General features: G+C 34.5%; 3 protein-coding genes across 8 annotated transcripts; 1 reads left to right on the forward strand and 2 right to left on the reverse strand.

The window, feature by feature from the left end:
* The first annotated feature begins 1,889 nt into the window (after positions 1–1,889).
* On the forward strand, positions 1,890–8,537 carry LOC108211690 (protein ZINC INDUCED FACILITATOR-LIKE 1). 6 transcript variants are annotated; one of them, XM_017383355.2, is made up of 17 exons: positions 2,060–2,454; positions 2,799–2,839; positions 2,994–3,054; positions 3,135–3,237; positions 3,328–3,430; positions 4,499–4,552; positions 4,631–4,693; positions 4,850–4,899; positions 5,004–5,079; positions 5,403–5,699; positions 6,138–6,225; positions 6,931–7,016; positions 7,115–7,222; positions 7,370–7,414; positions 7,509–7,597; positions 7,942–7,985; positions 8,100–8,537. In XM_017383355.2, the coding sequence occupies exons 1-17, from the start codon at positions 2,331–2,333 to the stop codon at positions 8,198–8,200; spliced, it is 1,533 nt and encodes a 510-aa protein (XP_017238844.1). In that variant the 5' UTR covers positions 2,060–2,330; the 3' UTR covers positions 8,201–8,537. The 6 variants fall into 6 exon arrangements, 5 of the variants coding, with proteins under 5 accessions (XP_063944801.1, XP_017238845.1, XP_017238843.1 ...); XM_017383354.2 differs by having other exon boundaries at positions 2,030–2,454; positions 2,954–3,237; XM_064088732.1 differs by lacking the exon at positions 2,060–2,454 and having other exon boundaries at positions 2,804–2,839; positions 2,954–3,054.
* A 2,116-nt stretch (positions 8,538–10,653) lies between these two features.
* Positions 10,654–12,465, reverse strand: LOC108213443 (14 kDa zinc-binding protein). The gene is made up of 5 exons (XM_017385236.2): positions 12,307–12,465; positions 12,093–12,150; positions 11,458–11,547; positions 11,012–11,129; positions 10,654–10,899 (listed from the first exon to the last, which is right to left on the reverse strand). The coding sequence occupies exons 1-5, from the start codon at positions 12,366–12,368 to the stop codon at positions 10,832–10,834; spliced, it is 396 nt and encodes a 131-aa protein (XP_017240725.1). The 5' UTR covers positions 12,369–12,465; the 3' UTR covers positions 10,654–10,831.
* Positions 12,466–16,711: 4,246 nt separating this feature from the next.
* Positions 16,712–18,634, reverse strand: LOC108213251 (14 kDa zinc-binding protein). Its single transcript, XM_017385024.2, has 5 exons — positions 18,412–18,634; positions 18,177–18,234; positions 17,498–17,587; positions 17,050–17,167; positions 16,712–16,956 (listed from the first exon to the last, which is right to left on the reverse strand). Exons 1-5 carry the CDS (start codon positions 18,543–18,545, stop codon positions 16,889–16,891), a joined length of 468 nt encoding a protein of 155 aa, XP_017240513.1. The 5' UTR covers positions 18,546–18,634; the 3' UTR covers positions 16,712–16,888.
* Between the last annotated feature and the right edge of the window lie 7,587 nt (positions 18,635–26,221).

Consider the following 26,221-nt stretch of genomic DNA (forward strand, 5'->3'; position numbering starts at 1 on the left):
AAGTATCCGAGTGCGCAGTACGCTTACATTTAGTTAATTGAGATATCGATGTTAGATCTTGTTTTAATATTTCATTCCCCATGTTACACTGCTAGTTGAAAATTATGTTAATGTACTTGCTTAGATACAGATCACCGAAAGATCCTTATTGCTCTTATAGAATGTCAATATCAGTAGTTTATGCAGTTGGAAACCGTGTTGCATTCATAGCAATTGTTCACGTTGAGCTCTACTGGAAACTGCATCATCCAGAAAACTCAAAAAACTATACACAAATGTTCTGATAGCAGTTCAAATCTGCAGGTACGTTATTACGAAGCAGCCATTTTTAACTGACATCAAATTTAGTATATAAGAGTATTATTAGTTGAGTCAGAATCGAAGTCAAGGTGTTTGTGATAATCTGAGTTTATTTTTTATGGAAAATAATCTGAATTAAAATTTGAGGTTTAAGCCGTGAGCATCGGAAACGTAAACTTCATTTTCTCTCCTCTGATTATATAATCTATTACTATGTAGATGATGTTAAAGACTATTGTGCGTGTAAAAAGTGGTGAAATTATCATGTCACTATATCATCTACGACTCCATGGTCACTGGAGTTCTGAAACTCTGGCATTGTTTCATCGCGTTTATGCATATGAAGTTACCAGACTAGTAGTAATATGTAGTTAAGTGAATCTCTTCAGTTGCCAGTGGCTTTAAGTCTAAAATGATCTGATCGAGACGAGACTAGTAGTAATATGTAGTTATGTACCGGTAGACGATCTTCAATCCCTCAATCCTGACCGACTTGTTTATAAAAACGTATCAAACAGCCCTACTAGCCGGCTCTAGCTGATAACTTAATGATCCAATCTCGTTGTAAAATCGTGTAAGAATCTTGTTGTAGAATCGTGCAAGAGCATTTTAATGTCTGATTTTAGATATGTGAAATTTCATCAGGATACAGAAATATAGATAAGCATTCAACTTATTACGACTAAATATATCAAAAGTGATTAATGATATGCATTCTGTTTACAGATATCCTGGAGATTGTGAAATGTGTTTTTGTTCGGACTGCATCTACTCTCCTTGATAGTGCAATGTTACTAAAATCAAACAAAGTTTGTTGTTTATGAATCATGTTCTCTTAACTTGAAATCAACTACTATATATACCACAATTTCACACGTTATATTTAAAATAACAAAATCACGAAAAATAGTTTGAAATATTATTTATTAATACCGATGATCTAACGTTTTAATTTTTGGAAGAAATCGTACATGATATCGTATTTAAATTTGAAATCAGTACAAAATATTTTACATGCTATACAACATGATGTTAAAAATGAAAGAGGGATGGACTCCATACAATCCAACATTTTGGATTGCAAACCGATATTTATTGGTATTTTCTCAATGATATTTGTGACTTACCCTCTAATAAAAGTGATAAATCGGGTTAATATTCAAATTCTTTTTTGTGGGTTAACACCCAAATTCTTTTTTGTTGCTACGTTGCGTGGTATAAATCATGGATCATCCTTGTTTATTTAAAAAATCAAACATTTTAACTATTTTTATTGAATTTTTTCTCTCTGAAAACATAATCACATAATTATTTTTTTTTGTTTTTTTCCTACATGCTGAATTTTCTCCCCGAGAATTTTCAAAATATAAAATGCAAATATAGTTTCATATATAGGCATGCAGATGTATCTGTTTTAGGGTCTGTTTGGGAATACTGTTAAAAATTGCTGCAGTCAGAAAAAATGCTGTTGCAGAAATCATATAACTGTTTGGTAATTTTTTTGATATATGCTTAATTTGAGTTATAATATAAAAAATAATAATTTTTTGGTGAGGTTTGATATTGAAATTTGTAACAGCTTCCTGCAAAAGTTGAAAACAACTTTTTCCAAAAGTATGAGAGAGCCTACTTTTTCTAAAAGCAGCTTTTTAGCTAAAATCTGCTGTTCAGAAAAGCTGTTTTTAGTTTTACCAAACAGTTTTTCACCTGCTTTTCGGCAAAAAGATGCTGTTGCTGTTGCAAACAGCAACCCCAGACATTGTCTTAGCCGATGTGATGTGACGCTTTCCAATTTTAGTTGCGCAAGTTTCTCTATATATATGATGTACTACACAAAAACTGGCAATTACATTTTGGGTAATGCGTCTTTAATACCATCATCGTAAACTGGTTTAAAGTGGAGCTTAGCCAATTCTGTCTGATTGGGTTGGGTATATAAGATGGGTGCAAAACTGGAGATCGTTAGTAGTCCTTGTGGATGACATGGTATCATAAACTTTCGACGCATAAGAACTGCGTGTATAGCAGCTATGAATAAGTATAAAGTAATTGAAAAAAAATGCCCTGGTTGTGAAATTCATAAACTCAAATATTCAACTACTCGCATCCCTGTCAAGCATTTGATCTTTGTCTGGGTTGTTACTCTCTCAGCAGGTCCTCTCTCTCTCTCTCTCTCTCTCTCTCTCCCCCCCCCCCCCCTCTCTCTCTCTCTCCCCCCCCCCCCTCTCTCTCTCTCTCTCTCTCTCTCTCTCTCTCTCTCTCCCTCTCTCTCCCCCTCTCTCTCTCTCCACCTCTCTCTCTCTCTCCCCCTCTCTCTCTCCACCTCTCTCCCCCCTCTCCCTCTCCCTCTTCTTAATTTCATATTAACCTTACATGTTAAAGCGCTAAAATGTTGCTCTTGTATGGTTAAATAATTTTTTGTTACGACTTATGGTTCTTTATCAATTCTTCTTTTGGAATTGCATGCTAATATACGTCTTTGGTTTTTTAATTTGCAGCCTTACCGATATCCTCCCTGTTTACTTTTGTGTATTTTATGGTATGCATAAATCTTTCTTTGATGAAGCCGCGGGCACTACTCCAGTAGAATTTGGGAGTGTTAATTTAATTGATATTTTTTCTGATTCGACTCTGTTTTTATTTACATTCGTAGATGTTCTATTTATGGTGTTTCCAAATTCCGCATACTGCAGATAAGGGACTTTCAGATTGCAGAAAGAGAGGAGGACATTGGTTACTATGCTGGATTTCTAAGCAAGTTTATAAGAAATATCTACTTAAATTACGCATCCATTCTATATTGTTGTTGCTTTTAACATTTGTTATCCTATTAGGTTCCTCATTTATGTTTGGGAGAGCTCTGACATCTGTGCTTTGGGGAATTTTGGCTGATCGTTATGGTCGAAAGCCTGTGATTATATTTGGCACAATTTCAGTGTTAGTTTTATGATCCCGAGTGTTAATAATTCATTGATATAGTAGGTTTCTGTTAATAATCTTTGCCTCCATATCTTTTGATGATTACAGGGTTATTTTCAATACTCTCTTTGGCCTTAGTACAAGCTTCTGGATGGCAGTTTCTACGAGGTTTCTTCTAGGAAGTTTGTGCGGAATACTTGGCCCTATGAGGGTATGTTGATATTCATCTAATTTCATTGCACTTCTGCAGTACATGATACTTGGCTTGAAATTCAATCCGGCAGGGTAGGTTTTGCTTGATTCAAATTAAAAGAGTGATACACTGATACACAGTTACACTTAGAATCTGTATACCATGGTTGTCATGTCGGTCGACTAGTCGCGACTAGTCGACGACTAGTCGACTAAGCGGTGAATGGATGTCGACTCAACATGTCGACTAGGTGAATGTCGATATTTCGGTCGCTTGGTCGACTAAGCGGTCGACTAGTCAACGACTAGTCGACTAGTCGAGTTTGGGCCACCGACTAGTCGACTGTTTTTCTGCAATTTGCATTCTGCATAATTAATTCTGCATAATTTTTGTTATTTGTTTACTATACTGCCACATCACATCAGTATCACATAATTGATATCTATCAATTGTGAGCTTGAACTTTATATATATCTTACGTGATCGTGAGTACTTTGCTTTGTTGTTAACTATTTTCGCTTTTCCATCATTCTCTTTAAGTGTCCGGTTCTTAATTCCTTAGAATCTGGAACAAAATATTATGGAAGGTACATAATACAAATATATGTATGTGTTTATATGTATATAATATTTTTTAATTCATAATAAATATATATATTTTTTAGCGACTAGTCTACGACTAGTCCACGACTAGTCGACTAGTCGTCTAGCGGGAGGTCTATCGACTCGCCTCGACTCATCGACGTGACAACCATGCTGTATACCAGTGTCATCACGCATTAGAAATAATGGCAGTATTCTTTTTACATTTACGACGATCATCCCTATCAGAGCATGAAACCATAAATGCCATTCATCCGATCACGTCTCCTGAAATATATACGTTTGAGATATTGAGTGAAGCTGCACAAACATTTTTGGTCACTTTGAAATAATGAAGTCATACACGTAAGATTGTATGTTTCGTTTGTTTAAGTTTTATATGGTACAATGGTTCTTAAGTCACCTCCTTTGTATTTTATTATTTAAACATCTTTTATCTGTAATTTCAAATGTCAAGTAACTTAATTTCACTTTTGATTCCAGGCATATGCTACAGAAGTTTGTCGTAGAGAACATCAATCTTTGGGATTGTCAGTCGTATGTTGTTACCTTTTTCAGTTTAACTCTCTCGATTGCTCTTTCTCTGATTCCTCATGAGATGTATTGTCATTTCAGATTAGCACATCATGGGGGGTAGGGCTGGTCATTGGACCGGCTATTGGAGGCTATTTTGCACAGGTATGGCTACTTTTCTTGTAAGTTTATCCGTTGTTTTACTTGTTATAGACAACATTTTATCGAACTAAGAAGTATCAATGGGTGTTTCACATATAGGTTGATTGTTGTTTTACTTTGTGTTACTCATATAGTTTTTTCTATTCATTCATTCTGTAGCCAGCAGAAAATTATCCCAACATATTTTCTGAAAAATCTATCTTTGGAAGGTATGTATGTGTAATCTAATTTATGTATGTGTCATTACTGATTCCTAGAATTTTAATATTCCTTGCTGATGTGGCAACTATATACACGTCAATATTTATGTCAGGTTTCCGTACTTTCTGCCTTGCCTTTTGATATCACTCTTTGCTTTCCTTGTATCCATCATCTCATTTTGGCTCCCGGTATGTTAGTCCGAGCTGAAATTTTATTTGTAGTTCATTACCTTTATGTTTTGCCATATTACTATTGTCTCAAAGGTTAAATTACAGTCTTTTTTCCGAATGCCCTCATGCCAGTTATAACTGGTTTAGTGTATTGATATCATATAACTAAACTACAGATGAAGCTTGATAGCCAGTTGTTACCCTCATGTTCTGTAGCTGATTTGGTTTTTACTTCCTTTTTCTGGTTATTTTCACGGAGAGTGTAGTGGAAGCAACTTCCATGTAAGTACACAAGTACAGAGATTGACATTGTTCTATTTCCCAATCCTGGGTTGTTATAGGAAACACTGCACATTCATCATGGAAATAAAAATGAACAATGTGATGCAGCTGATGCATTGGAGAATTCAATGTATAAGTATCGTGTAGACGGAGTAAGTCGTCATGGAAATAAAAATGAACAATGTGATGCAGCTGATGCATCGGAGAATTCAATGTATAAGTCTCGTGTAGACGGAGTAATTCGTTCCAAAGAGAGGCTTCCAAGTTCTAAACTGAGCCTTTTGAGAAACTGGCCCCTGATGTCTGCCATAACTGTGTATTGTGTTTTCCAGCTCCATGATACAGCCTATGCTGAGGTAATCGCCTTTCTTGTTTAATGCATATAAATTTATAAGATAAGTTTACATATTTCATAATAAATTTTCCCAGTCATTGAAGTCCACAATTAGATATATTGTATGATGTACTTATGGAACCTCGGACATCGATCTTTACTCTAATATCATCATAGGGATAAACCATTGTTGACTCTTGTATGTGCCTTGAAACTGTGGTCCAACCAGATTCAGGAAAACCTTTTGTAAACTCTGGGGTTGAAACTTTTTCTTTGTATAGTGAACCCTTTAAATTCAGACCACATGTGTGCATACCTATACCCAGCTTTAGGATAGCCTACATTGCTCCATTCTAAGACAGAGAGAATTATAAAAACTCTGTTCTTTTGGCACTTTCCTGTTCGCTTAACATTTCACAATCTGCATATTTGTCTCAAACATATGCTTTATTCTCTTCAGGCATTCACATTGTGGGCTGACAGCCCTAGGAAGTATGGAGGACTGCACTATAAAATTCCAGAAGTTGGTGAAGTCCTCGCCATTTCAGGTATTTCGGTAGGGATGATCATGTATTTAGGTAGGGACTTATAGTCCTGGAAGATCATGATCATTTTCCTAGCAATTGCCAAGTTATACTTTAAACTTCCACCCTTCTAATCTGATAGCGGGGAAATTGAAAACCGTAGGCTGCAAAACATAGTTTGAAGATCTCTTGTTTTAAGAGTGACAATAACTACTTTATTAGATTCCCATCTTATAGTTTCATCACTCTGGCACTATATATGTTGGATGTTGTTTGTTGTATCTTTAGAAAAACTAGTGTCCTATCTGTTGGTAAATTGTTCCTACTCTTGTCTGAGAGACTTGTCCAGAAAAATCTATAAGTTACTCATGTTATCAATTACTAGAACTGATCGGAAAAATAATTCTCTGAGGTAGCCTCATCAAAGTGATCAGTATTAACTTCACACGATTAGTTGACATTATTTTGTATATACTCCATTTCATATATCAGGTATATGATTATATTATAACTTAAATTGTAGTGGAAGCTACTGTATGAAGTCTGTATCGTGAGAGCACTGACATGGTAAAAGCTATAATTGACAACACAATTGCAGATGAGCAGTGTTGGCAACTAGAATTGCACGGGATGATGAAGAAGTTTTTGTGATTATTAGTTTTAGGTAATATATTATATACGTAAACAAATTAAAATTTCTGATTACTGACTCCTTTAATGATGTATCAGGATTTGGTCTGTTAATTCTTCAGATGTTTCTTTATCCTGTACTGGAGCGAACTTTTGGTGCCATCTTGGTTTCTCGTATTGGAGCTGTATGTCCTGAAAGAAAACGTGATAATCTGTCATTGTTCATTTGACATGACTTTATCCAGATATATATGGTTTAATCCTTTTTGTTGTCTATATGAAGGTTGCAACCATACCGCTTCTAACATGTTACCCATATATAGCTAAGTTGTCCGGGAACTTGCTTTTTGCTGTGCTCAGTTGTGCATCTATCTTGATGAATGTCTTGATGGTAAGTTGATTAGAACCAACTCTTTAATTATACTATCCCCGACAATTAAATGCATGTAATAATTAGCTGATAGATAGGTGGGTTACGCTTGTTCTAACTGCTAATCTTCTAACAGATTTTCTGATTCTGTTTCTTAATCATAACCAGGTATCAGTATCGACAGGATTGTATCTTTTGCAAAACAGGGCTGTGGTATGTTTTACTGATTAACAAGTGTAGCTCTATTTCACCCTTTATTTTTAGGTATCAGATAAGTTAAGACTAACTGTCAAGAACTTGGCTTCAGTCCAGTGACCAACGAGGAGCTGCCAATGGGATTTCTATGTCAGCCTTGTCTCTTTTTAAAGCATTTGGTCCAGCTTGTGGGGGGTCATTGTAAGTTTTCGTTTAAAATTGGCTTATTATGCAGAAGTTTGTGTTGCTCTCATAAATCATTTTCCAAGTCGGACATCTTACTTCCTGAAACTCTGACACATACATAAAATTTCCTTGATACTCATAAGTCCAGACTTGTAGTTCCACTCTCTTAACTTTATGTCTTTTACACCGTCACCAATATATTTACAACTTACAAGGTTTAACGCGGATTGCCTATCAAACTTGCAAAATCACTGCTGCAACTCTAGTCATTTTATAAGCATTATTCATATTAGGTACCAGATATATAGATGATAGTGTTTATCTAGTCTTCTATCTCATTATTCCTCAACTTCGCGCAGCTTTTCTTGGGCACAGACGCGGCAGAACCCTACTTTTCTTCCAGGTACACTGTCCATCAGAACTACTAGCAGCCATAATGCTCAGTTTCAATATATCTGCTCCTTATTAATATCTCGAGTCTCGTTCTTTACTCAAAGACTGCAATATTTTGATGCAGGCGATCAAATAGTATTTTCCATTCTGAACTCGATTGAATTCATTGGGCTTGCTATGACCTTCAAACCTTTCCTTGTGTTACCAAATGACGATAGTCAGTAATACAATTTGTGCCTTGCTATAGTACTCGCTTCCTTGTTCGAAACTCAGAGTTTCTGTATGCCATGAGATTGATTCAGTGCGAGAATTGCATTCAAGTAAAGAGTGGATTGGATGTAGAATTACTGAAGATCTTCAGAGGTGGCGAAATGATTTAGAAAATGTGTATCAAATGTGTAATCGGTATCTTACTTGAGGCAACTAAATAATGTCTTTAAAAACCTGGTTACAACGTTAGTTCAGGTTACGTGAAATTGTTATTTATAAAATGATATGAAGCAGGTCAATTATATCGATTAAATTATTTGAATTTACTATTTTATATTTGATTTTTCTATGATGTGCTCATGCACACACGATAAACATAAAATGTAAAAAGTTTATGTTGTTCTGATTAGCTTATACTCTTTAATAATAATAGATTTCTCCTATCACGATAAATATATCAATCAAAATTATCCAAATTCATATATTTTAATGTTTAATTTTCATGAACAACACAAAAAACCCTTTTATATAATTAAACACAAACTTGCACCGAGGTAAGATGAAGTTGTTCTTTTGTTTTGAAAGTGGAGGCCAAATGATATTGTTTGACAGTGAAATTAGAAAATATTTTTAAAATGTACCTGTTTATTTTATTTAAACATAAATGAACGCAGCGAACAAATATTCACGCGGAGAAAGTCCAATCCAATGCAAAACTCACGTATACCGTCCGACCTTTGAATACCTACTACCCTTGACCTTGACACCTTCTCAGCTCTCTCTCTCTCTCTCGTTAACGACTAAAAAAAATTAGAAGGAAAAAAAAACACGGGGCGATTTAGGGGTCGATTTATCCCCAATCCAAAACCCTAAATCGAACCTAACCCTAACCCTAATTCCAATCATGTCCAGAAAACACTTTCTCATTTCCCTTTTCATCCTCATCATCACCCTCCACACCCTCCCCACCGTCCGATCAACCTCCGACGATTCCAATCTCTGCTCCAATTCCCCCATCTCTCTGTGCCCGATCAGCTGTTTCCGACCCGACCCGGTTTGCGGCACCGACGGCGTGACCTACTGGTGCGGATGCGGCGACGCGCATTGTGCGGGGACTAGGGTGGCTAAATTGGGGGCGTGTGATGGTAATGATAGCTCTGTTTCGGGTCAGGCTTTGTTGTTGATTAACATTCTTTGGCTTACTCTTCTTGCGTTTTTCGTCTTGTTCGGGCTTCTTTGAATGGGGAAATTTGATTTAATTGTTGGTTTGATTGACTCTGATCATTCTTTTTGTATGTAGTGTACAATTGTTGTCGAGTTTGAGTATATGTAAACTTCGGGTGTCCATGGATTATATTTCAAATCGGATGTTATTCTTTTGAATCTTATGATCATATAATTGAAGTATTGGTTGCATACACGAAATGTTTTTACTCTAGCAGAATTCTGTTTGGCGAATCTTTAGATTAGAATGACAATTAGATTACTGGAGTTAAGACTATGTTCTCCAGCTCGGTGACCGGGTCAAAGTGAAAGTTAGGCTTTGATTTGTTTGTGTTAACACTAACAATAAGAGTTACATGGAGCACAATATTTGCTCAAGGCAAATAACAAATCCTTATGAATAGTTTTAATTACTGTTACAATATATGCTTCTACCGCCATGGGAGTAGAAGGAACATAACCATGATGACGGCTTAGCCAGGAGCCCAAAAAAGAAACTGTCTTACACTATCAGGTATTATTAGTCACATAGATATCAGGCATTACTGCCCAGTTTAGATTTAAGCTAAGTTATGTACCTATTGATGGGAAATTAACATAGGAATGCACCATGATTAATTTGCATGTATGTCTACGTGCCGATAAGCAACACACAGCTGAATTGTTTATGTATTTGAGTTTATTTTGTGTCCCAAGTCCCTGTCATTGGTAACTGGATGTTTTCCAATGGACATTTTTGGTCAGTTAAAAAATCACGTATGAGGTAAATTGATGTCTCCATTCTTCTTAAGTTGAGATTTGGGATTGTCAGTATCTGCATTTTATACACTTTTTTTCTATATTTTCTCTTTACCCTGGTCTGGGATTTCATTCTTGTATGGTAGTTGGTAGATATACCAAAATTACAACATTTTTGTCGGTCATCAAGTCCCAGTTCTAGTTCTGGTTAGGACTTGTCACACTTAAGTACCAGCACAATTGACCCCAATTGTTGAGGATTTCTAAACGAGCATAAGAACAAGGTTTCCGTCCAAGGGGTACGCGAAAACTTTTGCGGAGGATGGCAAATTTATGATTTAGTGCTGGCCAAGTAGTCCTACACCGTATGAACACTCTTATTATCAATCCGTATTTCAGCGACTGAGCTTCTTTCTATTTTTCCTAAGATTAGCCTGTTCAATCAACGGTCTAAGCTACCGACAGCTTCAATAAGAAAGTGCAAAATACAGATAACACAACACATATTTAGTTCAACAGTTATTTGCTTAATATATAATTATGAAGCTCAACACAATAAGAGTTACATGGAGCACCAATATTTGCTCAAGGTAAATAACAAATCCTTATTAATAGTTTTTATCACTGTTACAATTTATGCTTCTACCGCCATGGGAGTAGAAGGAACATAACCATGATGACGGCTTAGCCTGGAGGCCAGTTCATTTGACGTCCTCCAATGACGTGAACATGAATGTGATAAATAGTTTGCCCTGCGATAGTTATAACAACTCTCATAAGCTCAGGAATATCTATATATATAGCTTTTTAGTTATAATATAGCTTTTTAGTTATAATATGATGGATCAATTTGAAGATACTAACATCCATTTGGTCCGTCATTGATCACAATTCTGAAGCCATCGTCAAGACCTTCTTGTTTAGCAACAAGCTTTGCAGTGTAAAGAAGCCTGCCAAGAATTTCACAGTGCCTCTCCTCTGCCTGCAGAACAAAATAAGCATACACAACATAGCAATGAATAAGTGAAATTTCAGGACCATAAAGAACAAGAGAGTTCTTAGTTTCCTTCTACACCAAACAAGTCTGATATGAAAAGAAGATAGATGTGTCCATAAGAAACTAAACTCAGACTCTAGAGAGTGAGAAATTGTGAAATGCTATCGACATGTAAGATACAGTGTTAGCGGATAGTGTGGAGTTTAATCTGTAAGCTGCTTGAATTTTGATAAGTTTTGGGTCATGACTGACTCACACCAAAAAAGTAAGCAACACACCATGTTATAATGTTGTAAATGAAACAAAAGGATACCTTAGAGAGGCCAGTCAAGCCATCCCTCACTTTTGGGATCACCAGAATGTGTGTAGGAGCTTGTGGTTCAATATCCTTAAAAGCTATTACCTAACAACAAATAATTGTAAAAAAATAAATAGATTAACAATTCATTTATAACCCCATGTACTGTATTACATAAATGGAAGGTTTAGAACAATATGCAGAACTATTCGCACAATGAAAAAGTAACTTATTGGTGTCAAACAAAAGGGGAAAGCTGTGGCTTTCTCTTGTAAGATATGCTCATACCTAAACACAGTAAGTCGTTCTCAGGATCAAAAATTAGATGTTCGAACACAAATTTCTGGAAACTCAGCGAGTAGCATAAAATAGGAACACTTCAAAATTAATTAGTCTGGTAATTTTTCCACATCTAACACATTCATGTTACCTAACAAGCAGATCAAACATGAAAACAAAAGTAACACGAGAATAAATAAATTGCCCCAAATAATACAGAATAAAAGCTGATTAGTAGGATTATAATAACATTCCAAATATCACATGTAGACTCGAATTCGGCTTCGGCTTCATTTCAGTTTTTTCTTTTAATTTAGATATAGTCTATATCGAACTTCGTAAAAGCTTTAGAAGAGTATAGTTTTGTATACCTTATCATCTTCATAAACAACTGTGGATGGAACTTCCTTGTTAATGATCTTGTCAAATCTGCACATTAAAATTAAGACATGATTGAACATGTGAATTGTAATAAACTTTGATCCGCATTGAAATAAACAATACAATTATTTGAAAAATAGTAAACAACAGACATTGAAATATACACACACACACGATGTTGTGTGTGATTAAGAGAAGACATACATGGTGGGCGAATCGGAGGGAGCTGCGCCGGTAAGAGCAGCCTCTTTTTCTGCTCTTTCCATTTCTCAGTTACAAACTTACCATCTTTTCACCCCAATTTATACTACCCGTACTTGCCCGTTTTCTCTATTGTTCCAATTTTTTGTATCTTTCCGTTTTATATAATAACAGATTTTTTTTTATCGGATAACCCCCAATTTATAAGACCTATAATGGCCCACTTTCTCTACTTACTCTTACCGAGTCACCTTCCGTTTTAAATAATAACGATTTTTTTACTCTTTTCATTTATGAGTTATAATTTTTTAACCTCCAATTTATAATACCCACACTCGCACACTTTTTTTTTAATTCTTTGAGTCACCTTCCGTACTAAATAATAACGGTTTTTTCTATCTTTTTTCTTTCTATTTATCAGTTACAATCTTTTAACCCTCAATTTTGAATACCCAGACCGTCTTATTTTCCGTATTTTTTAATTTTCTACGATTTGGACTCTTGCCGAGTCGCTCAACATTTCAAATAATAACGGTTTTTTCTAATCTTTTCATTTATTAGTTATAATCTTTTAATCCCCAATTTATAATCGGTTTTTCTAGTGTGTACCATAGACCCATGCTAAGCACTAAAACCTATAAATTTGGAGAGTTTTGATTGGTTTACCTTTCCTAATAATGATGGACCCCCCTCATTTACAACAACCACACCAATCAAAACTCTCCAAATTGATGGATTTTTGTGCTTAGCATGTGCCCATGAGCACACACTAGAAAAACCGATTTATAATACCTACATTGGATTATTTCTTCTACATCTACAATTCTTGCTGAGTCACCCTCCGTGCTAAATAATAAAAAAATTTCTACTCATTTCATTTTTCAGTTACAATCGTTTAACCCCCAATTTATATAGGAATGCAAGTCCATTTTCTCTAAAAAATTTTAATTCTTTACGTCTTGAACCATTGCTGAGTCACCTTCTAGATAATATTTATTTTTTCTACTCTTTTCATTTACCTATTACAATCTTTTAACCCCCATTTATAATATCCACACTGACCCATTTTTTATATGTTTTTTCATTCTCTACGTATTGGACTCTTGTTGAATCCCATTTCGTTTTAAATAATTGCTTTATTAGTTATCATCTTTTAATCCCCAATTTATAATACCCACAATGACCTACTTTTTCTCTATGTTCTTAATTCTCTATATCTTGGACTCTTAGAGCATCTCCAAGGGCTCTCTAAATGAGCTCTTAACTTCAAATTTAAAGAGCAAGACAAGAAATAGAGCTCCAATGGGCTCCTTGAAACTCTTTAAAAACTTAAGAGCTCATCATCTCTCCTTTCTTTTAAAGAGCATGTAGGAGCTCTTAACATGTTTTTCATGAATATAATATTACTTTCCCTCCAACTTTATCACAAACATTTCTCTCTTTTCACTTTTCTCTCTCATTTATATGAATAAAATATTAATAAGGAGCAAGTATAAAGAGGAGCATTGGAGATGAAATCTATTTAGATGTCTTAACTCACTAGGAGTCAAATATTATATTATATTTTAGAGAGTGATTTAAGAGCCCCATTGGAGATGCTCTTACTCAGTCATCTTCTGTTCTAAAATAATAACGTTTGCGTAATTTGTGTTGAAAAATATATATTTATGTATATTATTAAAAAAAATTAATAAAAAATTAAGATTTATATTTTTATTCGGGAAAACAATTGAAAATAATATATATAAATATATTTTTTTCATTTCAAGTTACGTGTGAAAATTCAAAACGACAATTATTATGAAATCAAAGCGCTAATGTATTCTTATGAAATACATGTCATTTGACCTTTTAATAAACATTTCTAAGTATTTTAACCGCATAACTAAAATTATTATTTTTATAATTTTTTCAAATTATAATAGTAATTATATATTTTATTTTAAAAAATATTAAAATAAAATTTTTAACAATACGCTCAAACTTCTTCAAAAAAAAAAAAATACGATCAAACTACTTATAACTACGAGTCAAAAGTCATATGACTTATATTTTAAAACAAATGAAGTAATTTAACACACATGCATGAAATTTTATAATATAAGTGTTTTTTTATATTTTTCTAGTCGTTAAACACCTTTTTGTTATATTTTTAATTTTTGAAACTTTACTGTTTATCTATGATTTTAGTTAGAGTTGTGATATTAGTTGAGATTTGGGATTGTCACTATTTGCAGTTTATACATTTTTTTCTATATTTGCTCATTACCGTTGGTCCGAGATTTCATTCTTGGATGGTAGATATACCAAAATTACAACAATTTTGTGGTCATCACGACTCAATCACCCCAAGTTCAGTTTAGAAACAACAAATAGTGGCGTTCTTCGACATGACCTACTTGAAAGGCTAAAGAGACTTAACAAGTAACAGACCCTCTTTTAAGGTTGAAATTTCTCTAAGGAGTAGCAATTATAAAGAGTAGCAACTCTCTCTAGATCATATTGTCTAAGGATTTGAAGGATTCAAGGTATATCTGTTTTACGGAAAAAGGCTGTAATGTTGAAACTAAAACTTATGGCCAAGTATCAAATCTTCTTTAAGGTTGGAATCTGTCCAAGGAGTAACAAAGTTCCTCAGATCACATTGCCAAAAATACTACAAAAACGAGTATGGGTAAAGCGGCAAGGTGTTGGCCCTCTTTATCACAATTTCAAACAATAATGTCTCAAATATCACATCCAGAAATTATGGTCTCAAGTATCATTTTGTAATGTTAAATCGTTTAACATTTATTTTTCATTTTTTTTTGAAACGCTAAATGATGTAGTGTTTAGCCTTTCCTTTAGCCCAAACCCATAGAAAAACACGCTACATCATGTAGTGTTTTATCATCATAAACCTCTACATGATGTAGTGTTTTATCGTGGTATTCAAGATTATGTTTTCTGGGAGTAGTAATATTTAGGACATTTCAACTTCAAATTTCAGGACCATATTTTCAGTAAGTGATATTTAGGACATTTCAAACTCAAATTGCAAGAATTAGGACATTTTCTCATGGTAATTTGGGGCAGTAATTTAGGGACAACATATTTATAAACTTTTCATTTGGGAAAATATATTGAAACGTCCTTGAACTATTCCATTTTTATTCGATAAGTCCCTGAACAAAAGATTCCCCAAACCGGGTCCTTTAACTTTTCGAAATTTTGTATCAAGTCCTTCCGTTAAGTAGATTCTAACGGACGTTAGAATCTTTGCTGGCATGGCGACACGTCATCAGCAGATCGACCAGAATTTTTTTGACAAGACGACACATCACCAGATGATTTGTACATACTGCCATCATCATTCTCACTCTCTCCAGCACAATCTTCACTCCACTCTTGTGCCAATACATTTTAAACACTTTATAACCAAGATCACTTCGAACATACTTTTGAAGTATGAAAATAGATAACACATCCAATTTCTGATTAAAAAATACTCGACCTTACCTCCATTGTAGTATTTGATGCCACGCTCTTGCACGATCTCACTTCCATGATGAATGTACAAGGTGATTTCGGCCTTCATGTCTGTGAATAGATGGCGAGATAGTTTGTGATGATAGTATGTATTTAGTGTAGTGTGTTTATGTATAGAAGCCGCCCAATCTAATTTACTGATTAAGAACCCTAATTCCCTTTAATGGAACCCTAAAACCCTCTTTGTAGATTGAAAAAAATGAGTGAATCGGGAGATATAAACGCGCTTATAAACTCACATGCAGGGCATGTGACTTGTTTTTTAAATTTAATTTCAGTTTAATTTCATTTTTCTTTTAATATATGTACAATCAGCGTCATGTCAGCGATGGATCAGCATTAGTCGTCGCCACATCAGCAAGATTCTAACGTCCGTTAGAATCTACTTAACGGAAGGACTTGATACAAAATTTTGAAAAGTTAAAAGGACCAAATTTGGGGAATCTTTTGTTCAGGGACCTATCGAATAAAAATGGAATAGTTCAAGGACGTTTCAATATATTATCCCTTTTCATTTTAAACTAGTTAAGTCATGTCATGTAAATTTTGGAATTTTGTAACCGTATCCTTGTTGGTTATCAAGTCCCAGTTCTAGTTCTGGTTGGGACTTGCCACCCTCGAGTACGAGACCTATGGACCCCAATTGTTGAAGATTCTACAGGAGTGTAAGAACAAGGGGTACTTGAAAACTTTTGCGAAGGACGACAATATCATGATTTGGTACTGGCCAAGTAATCCTACACCAAATGAGCACTCTTTTTATCAATCCCTATTTCAGCTACTGCACTTCTTTCTATTTTTCCTAAGACTAGCCTGTTCAATCAATGGTCCAAGCCACCGAAGGTTTCGATAAGAAAGTTCAAATTACAGATAACACATATTTAGTTCAACAGTTATTTGCTTAATATATAATTATGAAGCTCAACACAATAAGAGTTACATGGAGCACAATATTTTCTCAAGGCAAATAACAAATCCTTATTAATAGTTTAAATCACTGTTATAATTTATGTTTCTACCGCCATGGGAGTAGAAGGAACATAACCATGATAACGGCTTAGCCCGGAGGCCAGTTCATTTGACGTCCTCCAATTACGTGAACATGAATGTGATAAACAGATTGGCCTGCGATAATCAAAACAACTCTTATAAGCTCAGGAATATCTATATATATAGCTTTGTAGTTATAATATGATGGATCAATATGAAGATACTAACATCCATTTGGTCCGTCATTGATCACAATTCTGAAGCCATCGTCAAGACCTTCTTGTTTAGCAACAAGCTTTGCAGTGTAAAGAAGCCTACCAAGAATTTCGCAGTGCCTCTCCTCTGCCTGCAGAACACAATAAGCATACATAACATAGCAATGAATAAGTGAAATTTCGGGACCATAAAGACCAAAGACCAAGAGAGTTTTTAGTTTCCTTCTAAACGAAACAAGTCTAATATGAAAACAAGATAAACGTGTCCAGAACAAACTAAACTCAGACTCTAGCAGTGACAATTGTGAGATGCTATAGACATGTAGGATACAGTGTTACCGGATGGTGTAGAGTTTAATCTGTAAGCTGCATAAGTCTTTGGGCAAAAAGTCATGACTCTCTCACCAAAAGAGTAAAGCAAGACACCGTGTTATAATGTTGTTAATAAAACAAAGGGATACCTTAGAGAGGCCAGTCAAGCCATCCCTCACTTTTGGGATCACCAGAATGTGTGTAGGAGCTTGTGGAGCGATATCCCTAAAAGCTAGTACCTAACAACAAATAATTGTAAAAAATAAATAAATAAACAATTCATTTATAAGCCCCATGTACTGTATTACATAGATGGAAGGTTAGAATAATATGCAGAACTATTCCACAATGAAAAAGTTAACTTATTGGTGTCACACAAAAGGGGACGGCTTTTTCTTGTTAGATATGCTTATTACCTAAACACAGTGAGTCGTTCTCAGTATCAAAAATTAGATGTTTGGACAGAAATTTTTAGAAACTCAGTGAGGAGCATAAAAATAAGAACACGTCAATACAAAACTAATTAGTCCCGTAACTTTTCCACATCTAACACAATTACATACATGATCAAACACAGGGTTTCGAAGCCCGGGTCACACGAAACGAAACTATCGCAAGAATAAAAAAATTGCCCCAAATAATACAAAATAAAAGCTGATTAGTAGGATTACAACATTCCAAATATTACATATGGACTCGAAAATAAAGTCTATGATATATCTGTATGTGCTATCGTTCGGCTTCTGCTTCATTCAATTTTTTCTTTTAATTTAGATATAGTCTAAATCGAACTTCATAAAAGCTTTAGAAGAGTATAGTTTTGTATACCTTATCATCTTCATAAACAACTGTGGATGGAATTTCCTTGTTAATGATCTTGTCAAATCTGCACATTAGAATAAAAACATGACTGAACATGTGAATTGTAATAAACTTTAATCCGCATTGAAATAAACAATACAATTATTTTTTAAAAAAAGTAAACAATGATCAACAGACATGAATCAAAACAGACATTGAAATATATACACATGATGTTGGGTGTAATTAAGAGAAGACATACATGGTGGGCGAATCGGAGGGAGCTGCAGTAAGAGCGGCCTCTTTCTCGGACATGGTCACGGAAGGCTGTCGGAGTTGCGCCGGCGGAGACAAATGAGAGGACACTGCTTGTACTCTTTTTTCTGCTCTTTTCATTTATCGGTTACTCTCTTTCAACCCGCAATTTATAATACCCACGCGGACTCACTTTCGCTATTTTTTGTAATCCTATTGGACTCTTCGTTAGCAATGTAATTCGCACCATATTACCCACATATGGAGTCCGACACGACATGGAGCCGATTTGGAAAAATACAAATTAAGGTCGGAGATTTTATATTTCGGATCAGGTAATTTTTATCTGGAAAACTCGGGTCGGGTTCAGTTGATCCAGTGTACTCGAACCTGATCCGAAATATTTATATATAAAATATATCATGTTAATTATATATATTTATATTATAAAATTACATATATTTATGATATATTATTATTCACATATAATATTATTAAATTATTATTTATATATTTTAAATGTATTATGATACATATAATTAAAATAATTAATTTTTAATAAATTTCGGGTCAAAAAGGTTCAATTTCGATTTAATCGGTACTGAACAGGTCGGGTTCGGGTTGATATTTTCAACCCATTTCGGGTTCGGTCGACAAAAAACTGGATTAGGTAAAAAAACGCGACACAAACCCGACCCATTATCCGAGATTGCCTCCCCTGCATTAATAACATATGTTTAGCGGTGAAAATTAAATAATTTTATAAATACAAGTTAGTATAGTATATTCAACAAAAAATGGGTTAATTATCAAATAGGGCACTGACTTCACCTCGATATATCATCTGTAACACCCGCGAAATTTAGTACTCGTTTAAAGCATTGATTTCACTAATTAACTAAGCCTGTTAACTTTTTAAAATGAATCTAACGGCGGTATGCTCCACGTCAGCTAAAATCTGACTCAGCATCCACCTCAGCGTATGCTCCCAGTTGTATGCGTATGTATATATGCGCGTATTCCACCCTCCATTTAACCCCTTTTTTGAAGTAAAAATTATTTTTTCAGGGCCGCAGTCAATGCAAGAAGTTAATCAAATTTTATGACTTTTTTGTAATGATTTCCTGGAGAGTTGCTAGAGAATTAAAACCTGTAAATAGAATTGAAAATGACTAACAAACTAAGACTTTGTTCAATAAACACCTCCATAAATTTGATACCAAATCAAAAAAACACAGTAGCAATAAGATAACAACATAACATATAGTTTGATACCAAATTCAAAAGATCATCATGCGATAAACCAACATAAAAGTATAGCAGAAACAAAGTAGCAAAAGTAGACGATGTGGAACATAGTGACAGCTTATGGATCGTCTTCATCAACATCGACTGCAGTCTCAGGAGTGTTCGTGAATTTAAACTGTGTTTTTGCTATCAGTCTTACGCTCCTTCTTGGCTGAGTACTTGTTTGTTCTTCGGGTCCATCCTCTTCTTCATCTAATGGCAGCTCTGCATCCTCTTCTTCTTCAGCATGTTGTGAACCTGTTGTTGCTTCACTTGGACGCTTGATTGGTGGCCACCTGAGTAGCCACTCATTGTACAAGGGACCTCTGAGATCTTTCATAAATTTTTTGCCTTCACTTCCAGTCAAGCACTGTGATGAAGCAGCAGCTGATTTTGAGGTTTGTGAAGATTGTGTAGTCTCTGCAGTAATTTGGCTAAGATAAGGCTTTGTATGCTTTGTCTTGGGCTGCATTTTTTCCTTGCCCTTACCTGTAATAGGGGCATCACTGCTATCTGTCACCTTAGCTTGAGTTGTGGGACATGGTTCTTTAATGTGTATGCCTTTTTCTTTCTTCCTCACCATCAATTTTGACCTCCTTGGAGGTGCCTTACCCTGAGTTTCTGCATTTGTTCTTTGTGCTCCTTCATTTCCTCCTTGCTGGCCTGCTTCCTGTGCTCCTTCATTTCCTCCTTGCTGGCTTGCTTCATGTGCTCTTTCATTTCCTTGTTCACCCCTTTTAGGACATTGATTGCGTCGGTGTCCAGCTTCTTTACAAATACTGCAATGCATGACCATCCCACCTCTTTGCTTTTTGGGTCTGCCCCTCAATTTTTTTGTAACAAAAGGTGGGAGCATCTCATCGGTTGAGTGGATTTCCCAGAACTCCTCACCTTTAAGAGCAGCAAGAGGGATTTTATAGCTCTCCAGGTACATCTCCCTGCTGTAGTATTTGGATACATAATTAACAGGTTGTTCCCTTCTGCGGTGAATTGCTGCAACAGCATGTTCACAAGGAATACCCGTCAAGTCGAAAACCCTGCAGTCACACTTTCCTTCTGTTAAGTCAACTGTCAAGGTTCTGGCACCATTTTTCACCTGCAAATTGTCATAAACAGTTATCACAAATGTAGACAATTATCACAAATTATCACATTATTTCAACAATCTCCTCATTTTGAAGCTTTCTGCACCAAATGTAGAATGGGCAGTTCTTCTCACAAACAACTTGACACCTTTCCACATTATTGTGATTGAACAAAATTGCTCTCCTCTCTAAAATTCCATAGTCTCTAACAGCTTTTCTGAATTCATCCATTGAGCCAAACCTCATTCCAGGACTGAACTTAATAACATCTTTACATTTATTTGGATTATACACTGAACTCTTCTTTTTTTCTTTTTTTATTTGTTGGTGGTGGCCCTATGTACCCCTTCCTAACTGGCTCATCTTCACTTGAAGAAGCCACTGACCTCAGTTCATCAGAAAGATAGGCAGAATCCCCACTTTCATCATCTCCTTCTTTCACCATAGATTTTCTCAATGCAGCATTCACTTTATTTGCCTCTGCAGCCTTCCTCATCTTCATACCCTTTACATTTTCTAACAGCTCATCATCACTCCCATCCTCCTCAAATTCTACTTCACCTTCACTCTCTAACTCAACCTCAGTATCAGTCCCCTCATCCTCATAATCTTCCACAAAATCAGGGTCATCAGCACTACTACCATCACTGCACTCATTATTTTCTTTTTCTTTTGTTATTGCTTTTTCTGTTTCAAGTTCTTCCAAATCAAAGTGGTCAACATACAAATGTATACTACCATATGGCTTACAGATTCCTATCATCTCCTTAATGCAACTATCATCATACAAAATCCTAACATCTTTTTCGAAACTATGACCATCACATTGATAATAAACAATCGAATTTCTGCGATAATAGTCAAAAGCAACTGCATAATGCTCCAAATCACTAAAAGCCATGGTCTCAGTATCCTCCACCAAGTTATCAACTACCCTCCCAACATATGTCACAGTCCCATCGGGTGGGCGTGCAAAAAAACCCCGATGATGCACATACACATCAATTTTAACCATACTGAAAGCAAAATAATGTAAACATATGATTACAACCCAACACTACATATATACATGCATCACGATATGAACAGTCACAGTGGATATGATGAACGATATGATCACAGAGGTGAAAAAATACATATCTTTCAACTCAAGCTGCAATGGATTGCTGTTATCTTCGTTTCGCCGCTTCGATTCACCGATCTCTTCCAAAGGGGTTAGGGCTTTGATTCTCCGAGCTCTCGCAGAGGGGTTAAGGGTTTACGTCGTTTAGTGTGTTTTCTTTATTTTGTTTTGTTTTTACTTTTTAATTTTGTTTTGTTTTTATTCTTTAAACTGTGTTAATTGACTTATATTTGACTCTTACAGCTGTTGCCCAATCACTGTGCGCGTGTTTCCTCGTCATTGTACACGTAGACGACGTTAACGGTTTCCGTCTATTTTAACGTTTTCATTTTAAAAAGTTAACGGGCTTAGTTAATTAGTGAAATCAATGCTTTAAACAAGTACTAAATTTCGCGGGTGTTACAGATGATATATCGGGGTGAAGTCAGTGCTCCATTTGATAATTAACCCACAAAAAATAACCTCTAATAACTTTACTTTGATGTGTACGGGTGTTATAAAAAATTATTCCATTTTAAATTTATTTTCGATAAACGTATTTTGGAATTCTTTACGTCCAGTATTTTTTATCCCGAATGTATGTTTGTATCCTTCAAATATTCTAGAGCAGCTGTCACGTAACTCAACACACATGCATCTATTTTTATAACTTTAAGTGTTTCTTTATACTCTTTTTATTATTAAACACCCTTTTGTTACCTCCTCTGTTTTTTTATATGACGCTTTGATTTTTGGCAAACACTTTTAAATGTTTTGACCGGGTAGTTAAAAATATTATTTTTTGAATTTTCTTTTTCTGAATAAAAATATTAATTATATATTATTAGAACAAAGTTCCATGTAGTCCACATATTTACTGTAGTACCGTAGACCACGTATGTTCTGCAACTATAAAATGTCATAAAAACATTGCAAAATGTGTTATTTTGCAAATCATGTTCTATAAACATCATTATTTTGTTAAAAATTTTGACAATCCTGAACATTCTACAAGTTAAATAGTGAAAAACACATTATTCTGCAAAACATGTTAAGTTTGCAGAACATATTTACATATTACAGAACATATGTGTTCTACTTGTCGAACATAAATGATTTTTAATATTTTTCATGAAATAGTGATATTTAGAGAATGTATTTCACAAAATAACAAGTTTCATACATTTTGCAATGTTTTTATGCCATTCTATAGTTGCAGGACATACGTGGTCTACGGTACTACAGTAAATATGTGGACTACATGGAACTTAACTCTATATTATTATTCAGAAAAAGAAATTTTAAAAAATAATATTTTTAACTACCCAGTCAAAGCACTTAAAAGTGTGTGTAAAAATTCAAAGCGTCATAAAAAAAACAGAGGGAGTATATTTTAAAATGAGTTTATCTAGTTTGTGCTCATGGGCACATGGTAAGCACCAAATTTTATAATTTTGATGGATTTTGATTGATGTGGTTATTGAATTTGCAGGGGGGTCCACCATTATAAAGAAGTATGAGCCAATCAAAAACCACCAAATTTATAAAATTTGATGCTTAGTGTGCCCGCACTGCCCATGGGCACACACTAGAAAAACCGTTTTAAAATTCTGAAACTTTGTAGTTGATCTAAGATTTTATTCACAGTTGTTAAAAAAAAAATATACATAGTTGACCCGGCGTTAATAGGACTGTGTCGAGAGAAGGCAGAATAAATACAAGCTATAAGCGGATTGGATTATTTATTTTGAATAAATATAATTGATAAGTGTTAGTTAAATTAATTTTTTATATTTCAAATAGTCATATTTAATCGGGAAAAATCAAGTAATATTTTTGAAAATCAGTCATGAATTTTTCTAGATTACAGGGTATACTTGATTGAGATTTTATAAGATTTTTTTTCTTGAAACCCATATACATTCAACCTAAATTTTAAAAAATATATCAGAATCTTGAAATAATCGGTTATGATTTTAAATTATCTACGACATCAACAGACAGTGAAATAGATACACATGATGTTGAGTGTAATTAAGAGAGGACATATATGGTGGGCGAATCGGAGGGAGCTGCGGTAAGAGCGGCCTCTTTCTCTGACATGGTCACGGAAGGCTGTCGGAGTTGCGCCGGCGGAGAGAAATGAGATTGAGAGGATACTACTTGTACTCTTTTTTTTGCTCTTTTCGTTTATCATTTACTTGTCTTTTCTAATCCCCAGTTCATGATACCCACACTCGCTCTTTTCTCTATTTTAGGTATACTTTGTCAATTCGTTCACTCCTATAATTTCGTGTCTGTGTACTCAAAAACCAAATATAAAAGCAACTCATTTAGGTTTCATCTACTTCGTATCGTTCTCGTGCGTGTTTTGTATCGTTCCCGTGCGTGTTTCGTGTAAATTGAATATAAATATAGAGTTGGGTTCTATGGAGACCCCAAAAATTTGGAGTCTTTAGAGACCACAACATCTACCATTAAAATTAATTAGCAATTAATGGCCCAGATTAAATGATAATATAATAGATTTATAAAATTCAAAAACTAACATATACATACGTATTGTACAGAACACGTCGTACTATTTTACTGTCCCGCACTTCATTTCATAGAATTTACAAAATATTGCAAGACATGTCTTTTATACTTCTAACGCAGAACAAAACTACTTGCAAAGATTAATACTTTGATGAAGGAGGGCTTTAGTTGCAAGACTGTTGACATGAGTCCATATTTATAATTCAAATATATTTTTGTAAGGATCATTGTTCTTGTCCTGCACACATGCAACGAAGGACAATAAAGTCTGAACAACTGAAACTGCTGAACAAGCGTATTCAAAGGACATGACAATCTTCTCATCTAATTTTCGAGAAACAAACAAATTTTGGTTTGATATGATCGTCGGCCATGGCCATATGTCTCCGTCAGAAAAGAATTAGATAGAAGAATAAAAGACAACAGAACATAAATTATGAAAGTCGTCTTGTGATAAAGTGCAGGACATGATAAGTTTATTGATAAAGAAGTGAGAGATAACTGAAAGCCTGTAAACCTGCAGCATGTTTAACTGCTGAATTAATGATGTTTTAGTATGTCTTCAAATTCAAATACTGTATATATGGATTGTGTATGTGAATTTAAGGGGATGCCAAATTATTGCTGGCCATTGGATGAAAAATAAATAGACGGTAGATTGTTTGTCCTCCAATACTCCAAATAGATGTGGTCTCCATATAACTTTACTCACTATAATTATATTAAAAAATTAAAAAATATATATATTATTAAAAATTTAAATTCTTACCACAATATAACATTATTTTGGAATATATTAATATTAAAATTAAATATTTAATTATATTTTATTAATCCGCTTATTAGCCCGCTTAAGATTCCGTTTAAGCGTCCGCTTTACCGCTTAAGCGCTAAAAGGTCCTTCCACCGCCTAGAGCCGATTTGCGCTTTTCATAACACTGATTTTGATTGCATAGTTTATAATATTGCAAGTATAAATAATTTAAATGTATATATTACATTAATTTATATATTTATTTATATAAATTTTTGGGGTCTCCATAGAACCCAACTCTAATTATAGTTATATTATATAAAAAAATATTTTAAAACTGAAAAATTAGCAAGTCAAAATCATTTTGACCGCTTAAGTACCGCTTAATCCGCTTAACGACCGCTTAATAGTCCGCTTAATTTTCAAAAACGCTTAAGAACCCGCTTAATACAAAATCGAGGCGTTTTAGGGCCGATTCCGCTTAGGCGGCCGCTTAAGCGGCCGCTTAATGCGCTTTTTAAAACACTGATCAAAATATACATAAATTTATTATAAATATACATATTTATAATATTTAATTATTAAATTATATTTATTTCGTGACACAAAGCTGAAAATGCAACTTGAAATCAAAACACGACTTCAAGTCGTGTCTTCAAGTATTAATTGGAGTCATTTTTTCAAAAATTGACAGTAAAATCTATTTGACTTAAAATAGTGATTTTCGGGACTTTTTTTTCTTTGATTACAAGGTAATAATGATTTCCACCAGTGGTACGTGGTACCAAAAAGATCTATCTATCGACTAAACTAATTCTCCAATTTTTGCAAATAAAAAGATTGCAAAAAGATTATCTATCGACTAAATTTTTATCAAGTAAATACGAATAGTGACTTAAACTGAGCCATTTTTGTGATGAGTGACTGGTGGGTGACTGTATGATACATTATAAAACCGACGAGCAAATTTCTGCCGATTTTATGCATCACACATGAGTAGTTAGTTATTAACAGTAATCAGCTCAGAGCCTAAAAGAGTACATATTTTCCA

The sequence above is a fragment of the Daucus carota genome, chromosome 3 (assembly GCF_001625215.2).
Source record: "Daucus carota subsp. sativus chromosome 3, DH1 v3.0, whole genome shotgun sequence".
NCBI classification, from domain to species: Eukaryota; Viridiplantae; Streptophyta; class Magnoliopsida; order Apiales; family Apiaceae; genus Daucus; species Daucus carota.